This window comes from Schistocerca gregaria, chromosome X (genome assembly GCF_023897955.1).
Source record: "Schistocerca gregaria isolate iqSchGreg1 chromosome X, iqSchGreg1.2, whole genome shotgun sequence".
In the NCBI taxonomy this organism is placed as follows: Eukaryota; Metazoa; Arthropoda; class Insecta; order Orthoptera; family Acrididae; genus Schistocerca; species Schistocerca gregaria.
Window position 1 is genome coordinate 526,406,757 of NC_064931.1, and position 14,681 is coordinate 526,421,437.

At 34.9% G+C, this 14,681-nt stretch overlaps 1 protein-coding gene across 1 annotated transcript in view; it reads right to left on the minus strand.

Annotated features, from left to right (window-relative positions):
- Positions 1 to 5,156: 5,156 nt before the first annotated feature.
- LOC126297835 (cysteine dioxygenase type 1) overlaps positions 5,157 to 14,681 on the minus strand; it is a 124,825-nt gene continuing 115,300 nt past the window's right edge. Inside the window, exons 2-4 of the mRNA XM_049989085.1 lie at positions 13,726 to 13,988; positions 7,406 to 7,575; positions 5,157 to 5,445 (exon numbers count right to left, since the gene is read on the minus strand). Of these exons, the coding sequence (XP_049845042.1) occupies positions 5,413 to 5,445; positions 7,406 to 7,575; positions 13,726 to 13,988 (466 nt within the window). The 3' untranslated portion in view covers positions 5,157 to 5,412. The remainder of the gene's footprint in view (positions 5,446 to 7,405; positions 7,576 to 13,725; positions 13,989 to 14,681) is intronic.

Consider the following 14,681-nt stretch of genomic DNA (forward strand, 5'->3'; position numbering starts at 1 on the left):
TCAGTAATTTATGAATAGGCAATAGAAACTAGTTTGGCTACTTCCACTATGTAACCATCTAATCTGATCCATTTTGAATTCTGCATGAAACTCATGGCGAGCACCAACCAGGAGTAAGTGAAACGAAAGTGGTACGTTACTAAGAGAAAAGGAAATCGACGACTTCCAGTCGATAGTACTGAACTAAAGGGGTAAATTACTCCAGGAGCAAATGTTTGATTTATTTCTGAAGTAAATTTATTGACTCCATTACTGATGGAGAGCACCACTGAAGAGTACACTACTACGTTAGTAACTTACAGAGGAAATAAGGCCAAAATTTTCTTCTAGGCAGTAGTAAAAGTAAGACAGTAAGGTGCGATCCTTGAGTTCTGTGTTTAAGTGTCAAATTCTATGGATTACTTGGGCTACGAATAACATATGGAGATGGAGGAAGAAGTGAACATCCCAAGAATGAGAGTTTTAATGGAGAGAAGAGACGCATTTATGATGTATAGCGACAGTGATTTCAAAGAGCGGTTTGGGCTTTGTAAGGAATCTTTTGAGCTGCTGTTTGGTATACTGGAGCTGTTACTGCAGCACAATTCTGACGAGAACCGTGCTTTGTCTCCTAGGCTGCAACTTATTTGTGGACTGTGAATCTTTCATACAGGTATCTATCAAATTGTAGCAGAGGATCTCATTAATGTCCATTGTACTACTGCTGGAAGAGCTTTTAACAGTGTGATAAACAGTTTAACTGCCTTAAAGCCACTGTATTTGTACATGCCACAGAGCCAAGAAAATATATAAAAGAACAATAGGGAATTCTATCGAACTGGTGGATTTCCAGATGTCATAGGGGCCATAGATTGTGTACATATATTACTCGTGGAAACAAAGTTGATACTCGGCGCGGTGGCTGATGGGAGCGACTGTAAATGGGAAATGCCTTTACTGCCGTTCCTATCAGCCATTGTGCCCAGTGTCAACTTTGTTTGACCGTGTAATACCTATATTTTGGCCTTCTGGAGCACAAGCAGAACTATACGGAAATCGCTAGAATTTCTTTTATACTAATACAAAAGTCATATGTGATGCCAATGTGAAGATTTTGAAGGTGGTAAGCCGTTGGCTGGGTTACACACATTATGCACGCATTTGGGACAGTAGTAGAGTTGCTGCAGAATTTGAAAATGGACAGTATATTGGGTTCCTTGTTAGTGACAGTGGATTTGCTCTCTCCAAACATCTTATGATGCCTGTGTTCCAAGCCCACACGGGAGCCGAACGGCGCAACAATGGAGCCCATATCGCTACCAGAAGTGTAATAGAGTGGGCGTTCGGTGTTTGGAAGAAACATTTCCAAATTCTCACTAATGCAATGCGATTTAAACTAAACAAGCGTGGTAATGTTATTGTGACTGCTGCAGTTCTACCCAACTTCAGAATAGAAGTTAGAGGAACCCTGTTGCTACGGAGATGAATGACGCCGAACAATATGCATTTCAGCCAGAAGCATACGAAGATGTCAGAAAGTCTATTGTGCTTAATTACTTTAATTAAAATTGTACCTAGTTTGCTAGTAAAATTAGAAGTTAGTGTAAAGACTTTTCCTTCTTAAATGAGTAAATAAGACACCAGTTTGTCACTACTGCAGTGGAAAGTGGATCATTTTATTTATGTGTAATTTTATAGTTATGCTCTGTTTTCTTTCTTTCTTTCTTTCTTCCTTTTTTATGCTTGGGGTATACAAAGTCACACAATATTTCGATTATTTCTAAAAGAAAGGCTTCTTTTATAACTCTGCAAATTCAGATAAATATTAGAATCAGGTATTGACAAAAATTAGTACCGATGCTGAAATGATAAATACAAATATTATGCCATACATGAAACACGAACATATTAACCACTTGAAAAAATGCCAAGGAAACAAAAGATGTTTTATATGTATGAATATTTTCTTATTCCTTCACAAAAACCCCAATTTCTTGATTACATTGGCTGAAGACCTGGAATCTGAAGTTGGCTCCATTACATTCCTGAACTTATTCATAATTTCCATTTTAAGGTTATGCTTTCTTCCATTGTTTCTCTTTGTCTTCCTATTAATCACATTTTTGCATTGTAATCCTCTCATATTAAACGCATTTTTAAGGAATAAAGCTCGTCTGCTTTTTTCAACAACTCTCAGTTCTTCATTACAACCGGATGCTCTCTCCCTCTTTTGCTTAGCACATCTTCTGATAAGCTGTTACCAGAGACTGCTGGCCGAGGTTTGTGACTATGGGATAAAGTTCCACCTTCAGCATTTTCATTGCCACCTTCAGAGCGGTTATCATCACCAAAGTTGCTTGAAAGTATTACATTATCTTCAGATGTGTCATTGTCGTTAACTCCAGCTATCTCCAAAAAACTTGTGGGATCATATCAACAACCATTTGGCATATATCGTCGAGCTTCGTCTTACCTACTCCACCGTAGTTTGAAGTTGTTCTCGATTACATTTAGCTTTGACTTTCTTTGCTTTCGCTTTCATGTCTTTCCAAATTACTTTAAGCTGCTCTTGTGATCTTTGTGCAAGAGATTTTGCGTTGTACTCAACGTGTATTTTTTCCCAAGCATCCTTTTTCCCTTTTAGCATATTGACATAATGCGTTTTAGATTCAAAAGTAGTTATGTACTTTTCATTATTTTAGCAAATCGCTCTTTTTAATTCTCTGGTATGTGTTTTCAACGCTTCTTGGTGACCTACATGTTGCTGCTAGCTCGTATCTCAAACTGCGCTGAAGCTAATACATGTCGCCAACCAACAATGGACGTTGGTAATGAAATGATCGTATGGCGTTTATTAGCTGGGATATCCCCTTCGGGGTTCGGCCACTGTATTGCAAGTCTTCTTAGTTGATGCGACTTCAGTGACTTGCGTGTCAGTGATGGTGAAAATGATGATGAAGGGCACACAACACCCAGTCCCCTGCCAGGAATCGAACCTGGTCCCCGTTTCGTGGTAGGTAGTAACGCTACCACTGTGCTTCGGAGGCGGACATGGTCGTTTCTAGCTGTAGATGGTGGGGTTAATATTTATAGTACACAGATCTATGATTAATTAGTACAATAGCATTTAGATTTTCCAATTTAATAATGCTTTCTACCTTCTAAAATTATAGCAATGAACATAAATTACACAAAAGATGATGCAATAATGTCTGCTGACAATCAATATGAGTGTGCCAGCAGTGTGCAGAAATGGCTTAGATATTTAGTAGCCGGCCGCGGTGGTCTCGCGGTGAAGGTGCTCAGTCCGGAACTGCGTGACTGCTACGGTCGCAGGTTTGAATCCTGCCTCGGGCATGGTTGTGTGTGATGTCCTTAGGTTAGTTATGTTTAAATAGTTCTAAGTTCTAGGGGACTGATGACCTAAGATGTTAAGTCCCATAGTGCTCAGAGCCATATTTAGTAAAAAGGCATTACTACTTTAGTTACAACTAAAGAAGTAAATAGAAATTGAGCTCCCCAACAGTTACTAAAAGTGTATAATACTACTGAAATAATTTACTAAAGTAGTCCAGACTAAAGAAGTAAGAGTTACTACAAGAGTAATTTGTACTAATCTGGTGCTCGCCACCCATAGTGTATATATGGAGCGACAGATGTGAGGTAAAGTGCTTTTTTTTTTTAAGAACAGTTTATTCAGTTCTGTCAGAGCAGATCTTCATGCTATTAACAGTAAATGCAATTTTTCTTTGTCTAATATAGCCGAGAGGGATTAGCTGAGCGGTCTAAGGTGCTGCAGTCATGGACTGTGTGGCTGGTCCTGGCGGAGGTTCGAGTCCTCCCTCGGGTGTGTGTGTGTGTGTGTGTGTGTTTGTCCTTAGGATAATTTAGGTTACGTAATCCATCAGCTTAGGGACTGATGACATTAGCAGTTAAGTCCCATAAGATTTCATACTTTTTTGTCTAATATATTACTGAGGTTGTCTTTGCATGAAGATCACAATCTCCTGAAAATTAATTTCTTGATCGCTCGTAGTAGTAACTGAGAACACAATGTACTTAGTGTTCTGCGGCACATCACTCTTTCTATGACAGACTTGAAATGTCTTCTAGGCAGTATAATTCTTCTATGTACTCTAGATAACATAATCTTTGAAGAAATGCAAATTTTTGTCAAACTGGTATACAAATAAAAGTACATTTAAATGCTTATTTATTACTTATATCGCTTTTACATATGTGAACATTATGTACCAAGATCAATAAAAAATTACTCTGTATTAGTGGACTGCACTCATTGTCATGTGTGTGCTACACATAAAAAATAATACATTACCGTTAAAATGAAATGTAGGCTGCGAAAAGTCACGCTTTGGATACATTGGTTAGAGAGAGGATGAGTGGGTCACGGTTCCACATTTGTTCATGTTCGTATGATGGTTTTTGTTTCCTGGATTCCAAAATGCAATCTCATTAGACTGAACATCACTACTGTCTTTTTCATCATTCCAGTCCTACTTGATGATTTTCTTCTGTCAGTTTGCTTCTTATGTTCACATTTTTTTTACATATGAGTAAGTGAATGATCAAGTGTGTCGAAAAAGAAAACGTGATGTTTACATTTGCAGTAAGGGTGATGGGAAATATGTTATATGTTACTGAAAACTAAAATTAGAAAAATAGGCATGAGTATGTTGAGTGGCTTCATAACTCCAGAGCCAGGGAGAAGAGAACTTGATGCCAGTATCACAAAGTGTAGACTCCTAACCTCACGCCTCTTGTGAAGTGAACTATTTCCATATAGTGTTCTGTATATGGTAAACCTAAGTATAATTACACAGGGTATTTTCTATGTCATACATCCAATGAAGAATCGAATCTACTCCAATACAAAGTATTTTAATGTATTTATTACTTGATGACATTATAACAATAATGACTATTCACTTACATAGTAAATAATACTATTCGCTTACATAGTAAATAACTGCTTAAATGAAGCAACACAGTGATGGTGGAGCTGTTCAGTCAACACAGAACTGTATCAAGGGCTTACTTAGTATATTATAAATTGTATGGTATTGTAACTGTGCAAGCATAGTAATACTTCAGGTTTGTATTGCCCAGGTATTAGTATTTAATGTCTTTGAACATTCATCAAAGAATAACTAAAGAACTAAAAGATATAAATTTAATTTATTGACATAGTATGTATATACATATACATTTACATTTGTGCAGTGTATAGCTTAAGTAAGGAGACTTCCATGTTTGAATGTGAAATTCAGCAATAATTCTGGAATTTACAGTTTGGTATATTTTCTACACACAATATCACACCTTAAATTCTGATTTTTGATTTTGATTCATACACAAAATAGTATCTGAATTTCCATCCAAAATAAAGTTTCTTGCACATAAAATATAACATTTTCAGTTGTCTTCTATGAAATGTCCTTGTTCATCCTGAAAAAGATCAAAATAAAAATTAAAAGCATCTTTTCAATTTATTATTGTTAGTTTCTTATTTAATACTTTGTAAATGACATGAGAAGTACAAACGGAAAGCAACAGACACTTTTGAAGTGACTGGTGACTATTTACTTTGCATGTGATATTGACTGCAGCACTACACTGAAGCCTTAAGATAATTTGTGTTTCACAATCGAAAAATTGATGCATACTGCAAAAATATGTTCCTAATTTGGTAATGTTTATTGTCCATAATTATGAAAGTTTCTTATGTTAAGGTAGGAAATGAAAAAGAGGATATCCACAACATGTAATAAATGTTCTTGGAGAATCTGTATAAGTAAATCTGTAATTTTAGATATAACTAGTGCTGTAACACAGTCTATATAAAAAAAAATGGATTCGACAAGGATGCAGCATTTCACCCACACTTTTTAACGCTTATTTATATAACACAATCTGGAAATGGAAAGAGATGTTTAACAGGGAAATAGAGATTAACAAAATCTTCCACTTGAATTAATTTTCATATGCAGGCAACATCAATCTGCTGACAGAAAATGAAAATGACTTGCTTAGGAGAATACATTTATTATATAAGGCTTGTGTAGAGTCCAATATGAATTTTTCAGAAAATAAGACAAATTCAATGGCTTTTAAAAGAAAATATCGTGTAGGAAAAAAGTTTTGGTTAACAGTAGAATAAACAGACAGATCAAATATTTTAGCTTCTTTGGGTGCAGTTCAAAAAATGGCTCTGAGCACTATGGGACTTAACTTCTGAGGTCATCAGTCCCATAGAACTTAGAACTACTTAAACTTAACTAACCTAAGGACATCACACACATCCATGCCCAGGCAGGATTCGAACCTGCGATCATAGCAGTCACACGGTTCCAGACTGTAGTGCCTAGAGCTGCTCGGCCACTCTGGCCAGCTTGGGTGCAGTGTCACATATTAGTGTGAAAAAGACAGAAGATAGTAGAAAATTTTGGGAATATATATAGAATAAGAAAGAGCTTTCTAAAAAATAAAACAAGTAAATAAATAAGACTGAAATTTTATAAGATAATGGCTGTTCCTAGGCTTGTTTAGATACATGAATTGTGGGTTATAAATAAATGCCAAGAAGGTCCACACAAGCAACAGAGATAAGATGTCTAAGACAAGTACAGGGACGTACAAAACGTGAGAGTTTTTGAAATATGGAATATAGGAAATAACTCAATACATTTAATTTTCTCAATAAAGTACTACTGGAATAAGCATTTCAAAATAATAATTGGAGAGACATTATATCTCCAGATAAGAAGTTTTAACACATTTGGTTGAAGTAGTTCAGGAAGACTGAGGAAGCGATGGGTACCATAGCAGATAAAACAACAAAGACATAATGCTTCAAATGAATACGATGATGATAAATTATGTAGAAACATCAGGAAACCCAACAGAATGCAACAAACTCTTTTGAAATGGTAGTGAAATATTTGCTTTGTATGTAATATTACCTGCAAGCAAATACAGTGAAGAAATAAGATTACTTTAGTTCCACAACTGAGAAATCACTCCCCAGTCTTTTTTTTTTTTAAGTATAGAGTAGAGCTGTATGATTTTCTGGACTGACAGAACTGATTTATTTCCATACTTCTGGAATTATACCTACAAGTTTCTAGAAAAGCAGCGAGTAGATGCATATTCTGAAGATTGATCATTTTTCTGAAATGGCAGCTACTGAGAACTGTGTTTCTCTTAATGGTTTTCACGCAAATTTTGGAAATTTCTAAGTGGAATGTCAATATGCCATTAACTTTCACACTGTTTCTCTATTGTGTGTGTGTGTGTGTGTGATCAGGCAGTTTAATTGTTTATAAATAATGGTTTTACTGATTAATTATTACTAGCTCCTCTTACATATTTGAAAGTTTGCTGTTTACAGTACTATATAAGTTCTTACCTTGCTAGTTTTGTTTCCATATTTTGACCAGAATGTAACTTTACATTGTGTCCTTTTCCCAGTTCTCTGATTAAATACAGAACATGTGTCAAATGGAGGACAATAGAGGTGAAGACTAACAGCTGGCTCTGTGTGGCTTGGATTTTCAACTCGATGAAGACCCAGTGAATCTGAAATATTACAAATGACTTAAAACATATTGTGTAAACTATGCTTGAGAAAGTAAATTATGCTTCACAAACCATATACTCCTATTACCCATTATAGTAGTTTGTCATATTTTCAATAGTAACTGAATTAACAAGGAGTGGTAAAATGACATGTAAATAGAAACATGAAGTTTTGATACTAGATGTATCTACATGAAAGTTTATTGCAATAAATATTTTAGTGCTCTGCAATGGAACCAATTAGTGCTCAAATGTTTTGGTATTGAGAATGTCTATTTACACTGAAAGAAGGAATTATTATTTAAAAATAATTATCAGCCTCTAGGGTTGTGCTGCATAATATTAGTTCCTGCCAATGTAAATATAATTGATATGTTTCTTCATATGTCTGGCTGAATGTTGAGGGGTTTCATAATTCTGGAAGCTCAATGAATCCTGTGTGGTCAATACAATGTATTTCCCAGGAAATGCAAGTAATTGTGTACTGATATTTACACATTAAAAGACAAAAGCTTTTATCATACACACTAACTGACTGTGCCACAAGTGTTGTTCTGTGACTATCAACAGTCATCACATCTTGTTTATTCCAACCCATGTAAATATGTTTGCATTAGTAAAGACTGTTAATAAAAGCACCTCATGATCTGTGGAAAATCATTGCCAAACAACATCAAGTTGAGCAGCACTGCCTCCATTGTGAAGATGCTGCACACATTGTAGATGAAGTGGCGATATATGCATTACAGAAGCCATTGTCTACTAGATGCAGAACTCTGCTGAATGTTGTTCATAATGTGTTGCTGTGCCTGGGCATTATCCTGAGCTTCGTATTAAGATTTAACATGAACTTGGAAATGTATCCCTTCTGCACCATATTTTGAAAGTTGATTGCATGAAACTTAAGGGGGGGTCACTGGCACAAGTGGTAAAATACCAGTGGTCACAGGTGTCAGAGGGATGCCTTTTTTGGATAGGGAAGGGGGAAAGATAACGAGTTTTAAGACAGACTGGCAGACACACTCAGTTTGAGAAAGTAGATGAACAGGAGTCAGATTTTAGCATACAGCCTCCATTTAAACAATATTTAACAGAAAGTAATCAGAAACTGCCAGTTCATCTCCGCCAAAGCAGTTATAATCCCATTAGTTTGCAGTATCAGTTATCTTTATTACACCAGAACATTCCGGGACTCAGAAATAAAGTTCATGAACTACTCATTTGTATCGATGAAATGAATTCATCTAACCAAAACTGACATAATCTGCCTCTCTGAACATCAAGTGACCACTGGTATAGATATTTTAGACATTTCAGGGTTTAAGCTAGCTTCCTACTTCTGCAGAGTAGATATGGATGGAGGAGGAGTTGCCACATCTATTAAAAACTGCCATAAATTCAAGAACATTGACATTAATAAATTCTGTTTAGAGCAGCATCTAAAAGCATGTGCAACAGAAGTAGAGTTCCATAACAGATATTATATAATAGTAACTATTTACTGAGCACCTGCAGGAAATTATAATCTATTCATAAATCATCTAGAAGCTCTTTTGGGTTATTTAACAGGAAGAAACAAAGAAATTTTGATTGATGGTAACTTTAATACAGATTTTCTAATGCAATCTTCCAGATAACATTTACTGCAGTTCGTAATGTTGTCTTTCAATCTAACTCACACTGTAAACTTTCCAACTAGGATCACTAAATCCTCAAGGACAGCTATCGACAACATTTTTCTAGACAAATCAAAGGAAAAAAATCATATCATAAAACCTGTTATAAATGGACTATCAGATCATGACATGCAGCTCCTTGTTTTAGATGTAAATTATAAGCAGATTATGAAGACTGCTAAATCTGAGTACAGGAGAGTAGTCAATCAACAACAAATTGAGTGTTTTAGAAAACTGCTCAAAGATATGAACTGGAAAGATGTTTATAGTGCTCATGACATGAATGAAAAATGTAACACATTCATGAACAATGTCAGTACCATGTTTGAAAACAGTTTTCCTCTGAAAGTTACTCAAATTAAACAGAAGACTATAATAAAACCATGGATTACACAAGGAATAAAGATTTCCTGTAAGACAAAAAGGAAAATGTATCTGATGGCCAAGAATAGCCCCACTGCTGATGATTTAGGTAAATACAAGGAATACTGTAAAATATAAAAAAAGTAATTCAGACATCTAAACAAATGCACTACGAGAAGAAGATACCAATGTCAGGGAACAAAATAAAAACAATATGGGATATAGTGAAAGAGGAGACTGGTAGAACCAGAAAGGAACCGGGGCAAATATCACTAAGGGTAGATGACACATAAGTAACCGATGGTCATAGTGTGGCAAATCTATTTAACAATTACTTTATATCTGTTACTGATAGATTGGGATTGTCAGGATCAGTAAATAATGCCCTTTAATATCTGAAACTAGCCTTTAACAAATAGCTTCAGGTACATGAATATGTCACTCACTTCACCAAAAGAAATAACTTCCATAATAAAATCTTTAAAAAGAAAGCATTCTAGTGGCTACGATGAAATATCAACAAAGTTAATTAAGGCATGTTCTTGTGAGTTTAGTACAATTCTGAGTTACTTGTGTAACCAGTCAATTATAACTGGGACATTTCCTGACTGGCTAAAATATGCAGATGTTAAGCCTCTATTCAAGAAAGGGGATAAAGAGGTACCATCAAACTATAGACCGATTTCACTTTTACCAGCATTCTCAAAAATTTTAGAAAAAATAATGTACAGGCAGCTTCTTAACCATCTGACCACAAATAACATATTATCAAGAACATAGTTTGGATTTCTGAAGGGTTCTGACTTTGAGAAGGCTATTTACACCTAAAGTGAAAATGTACTTAATTCATTAAATAACAAGTTGCAAGCAGCAGGTATTTTCTGTGATTTGTCAAAGGCATTCTATTGTGTGAACCACAACATCCTTTTAAATAAATTAGAATTCTATGTTGTCACGGGCAGTGCTGCAAAATGGTTCAAGTCATACCTTGCTAAAAGGAAAAAGAGGGTGTCAGTGCAAGGGACTAGTGAATTAAGTCATCAGTCATCATTAGGATGATCTCTCATCAGTTACACTGCCAGAAGCAGAGTTCGTTCTGTTTGCAGATGACACAAGTATTGCAATAAATAGTATGTGAGTGTAGTTCTAGAAAGATCTGCTAATGATATTTTCATGGATATTAATAAATGGTTTAAAGCCAACTCACTGACATTAAACTTAGAAAAGACTCACTATGTGTAATTCAGAACCTGTAAGAGGTTTCCACCCAGCATATGCATAAAGTATGATGAAGAGCAGATAGAAGAGGTTGACAGTCTTAAATTCCTGGGATTACAACTCGATAATAAATTCAGTTGGGAGGAGCACAGCACAGAACTGCAGAAACGCTTTAACAGATCTGTATTTGCAATTGGAGTGTTAGCAGACATAGGTCACATAAAAATGAAAAAGCTTAAATACTTTGCCTACTTTTATTCCATAATGTCTTATGGTATAATATTTTGGGGTAACTCTTCAAGTCAAACAAAAGTTTACAGAGTCCAAAAGCGTGTAATACGTATTATTTGTGGAGTAAACTCACGGACTTCCTGTAGAAACCTCTTCAAAGAACTGGGTATACTAACTACTGCCTCTCAGTATATTTACTCCTTAATGAAATTTGTCCTAAATAACATATCTCTTTTTCCAACAAACAGCTCAGTTCATACATACAATACCAGGAACAAAAATGATCTGCACAAGGACTTAAAAGCACTTACTTTAGTTCAAAAAGGGGTCCACTACTCAGGAACACTCATCTTCAATAATTTGCCAGCAAACATAGAAAATTAAGTTACAAATAAAGATCAGTTTAAAAGGAGCCTGAAAGACTTACTAGTGACCAACTCCTTCTACTCCACTGACGAATTTTTTAATAGAAACAAATGATGTATTGTGTATATTCATACTAGTAGTACTGTTATTTCAGCTTTAAAAAAAATAATAATTTGACATGTTCCACACCCACGAGGATCTCCTCAGCACAGATCTACGGAACGAAAAGCTAATCTAATCTAGGAAAAATCGTCATGGTCTGATTGTTGACCATTCAGAAAGTTGTAGTATGTGAAATATCATCCCAGAAGCTGTAAAAATATACGACATCTGCTCATAGCATATCATTATTTTTAGCTACCACTTGTACAGTGAAACAGTTATTTTACATTGATACTCCCATAGTTGCCAGTACTCATACAGTCACATGACTAACTGTAAATTCAATGATATAGTAAAGATATCCAGTACACTCACAGAGGAAAGGTGGTAGATGGGATAAACAGAAACTGTGTTCAACAAAGGCAAGGAAACAATCTACATAAAATATACTCTAACTTGGAATGAAGTCGTTGTAGGGAATATCTGTGTCAGTATCTTGCTAAAAATAACCATCTGTCACCTATAGATACATTGACCTTTTGTTAACAGAGCCCTTTCATCACTTCAGTCATCTATATCCCTACTCCCACCACCAATTACTCTGAACTAAGTAGGTGTGAAATAGCTTTTCAACACACTTCTGCAGCATCGTGCATATTATAAATCTACTCACTTGAAGGCCTATGCTGAAACCATGACATAATCATAGATCACAGTAAGGGTAATATTTATACCAAGGAAGCTAAATGTAACAGGAACTCTTTTACATTACAATGTTATGTCTGTTGGTTAGACCAAGTAACTTTCAGCAATTATGGCTCAGTCTTGTTTTCAGTACAGCTGCCATACAGTAGCTGATAAGCATAAATGGTCAGAGTCAAAGAGTTCTGAGATAAAATTCTAGTGAGAAATAGTACATCAAACTTTTCTACAAAAGAAAAATGGCTGACACAGCCATTTCATCACCTCAGACATATATATCCTTACTCCTGCCACCAATTACTCTGAACTAAGTAGGTGAAAACTAGTTTTTCATTACACTCCCTCTTTCTGGGCATCACCCAGCTGAAGTTTTAAAAATGCTACCCCCTCTACTTCCTCTATTCCTCCAATTATTTTCCACATTCCTGCTTTTTTAATACACTTGTCTCTTGTAGGTGTATACACTGCCTGCATTTTTTTCACTCTGTACCTTTGTCAATTTCTATTCCCCATTTCCAGTTCTCGTAGTTCCACTTGTTGTCTTATGTTTGCCTTACCCTTCCCAAAGCACTCGTTCTTCCTTATACAAAACTGTTAGTCTGTTCTGTGGATTATACAATCAAATAAGAAACTAGGACATTACCAAAACCTAAAATATTTCTTTATTAGGTGCAATAAGAACTTCAAAATTTGAACCTTTGAGAATAGCACACAATGCTGTTAAACAATATCACTTTGGTAATTCATTTAGTGTTATTAAGAAAACTTAATGACAGCTACAAATTTGGGCAATGTTTAAGGTTTCATATATGGATAATGTTGGATCTATATAAGAGGAATGTGTCCTGTTTTATTGCTGTATTATTTCTTTATATTCTAATAGGATTTTAGTCATACAGTGGACTCAGTACAAACTACAAATTAACAGAAAAAACTATGCTTACACTGCAGCTTTTACAGAAAGTAGACATAGTTTCATTAACAGGAGCTTTAATTAAAAATATGAGTGAACTATGGCACTACATGCTGAGAAATTTGATTCTACCATATTGCAATGTTCATTATTGACACAAAAATTACATTATATCACTAAGCTGTTAAACTAGACAGAGATTTCAACATACTGTAGTAAATTTAGTTTTGATTGATGTATTCTTATCAGAAGCTTATCAATAAAGTAGACAACAAGTAAATATTTGTGATGCACTGTCAGATTTAAATCTATTCAATCTCTAATATATTTTTAGAAGACAAGTGTTAGTATATTGGTGACAGGTTTCAGATTTAACACTTGATTGTGAAATGTATGCTCTTACACTTACTATTCTTCTTCTTAGCAAATAAAACAAAGACTTTGTATGCGTTGTGTCTATAGTTTAACTTTTATGGAATGGTTACATGCTGTATGGATCACAAACACAACTGTGTTATGTGATGCTTGGAATGAATTATATGTTCATACAGGTTAAATTAGTTGCTATTTACAACTTACCATTAATATAGCATACTTCATTCAGACCAAGCTCGGTTCTTGATAGTTCTTTCAGTCCCCCATCTTCATCCATTATTTCATTACCGTCTTCAATGTTTTTTTCAGGCCATGCAAATCTTACTTCACTGAGGGTACCTTGTAACACTTTCATGAAACAATGTGCATCTGCATGATCATGAATGGCTGAGCCATGTCCTTCACCCCAACATAGGATCATCAAGTTAAATTTACCATTTCCTTCATCCACTAAGTTCCTTGTGTACCTGTAAAAAGATTATTTTTTCTCTTGTTTATTTGTCAATATAAATATTCTATGGTATTTAAGATGTTGGGCATTACATCTATCTGCTCAAGATTGTGTAGAAACAGTTCTGCAGAAATTAGCATGCCACTGATATTTTTTAGACTAGATAGGTCAGAAACAAATTTTATATTGGTATGTAACACATAGTATTACTATTGTTTCTTTTTTTTTGTTTTTGGTTTCTGAAAGCTGTCATATTCCAGTTAGCATTAGCATTTCTTGTAGATGTGGTGCTGTATATAAGCATAGGTACATAGGTATATTAGCAATATATTACACTATTTCAGAATTTGTTTTGCTCAAAATGATTCCTTTCAATGTGATTAATTTAGAAATATATGAGAGAGCCATTAAAGGTTTTCTTGAGTATGACTTTAAAGAAACTTAATTTCAAGAAAATTTTGAATACCTTTTTTATTCTGTTGCATCTACAAGTGTACAGATACCGTTTTTTGACAAAATATACACACACTTCTTCAGACGCTGCCATATTCTTAGTTATCTTCCTTCAGGAAATAAACTGGTATTGTCTGGATTACTGTGAGTTAACAGACACTGTTGTGAATGTTAAATGTAAATATTTTTTCTTTCATGATCTCTATTTCATTGCTTAAGGATGATTTTTTATATATGATTCTATTCAGTCATTTGA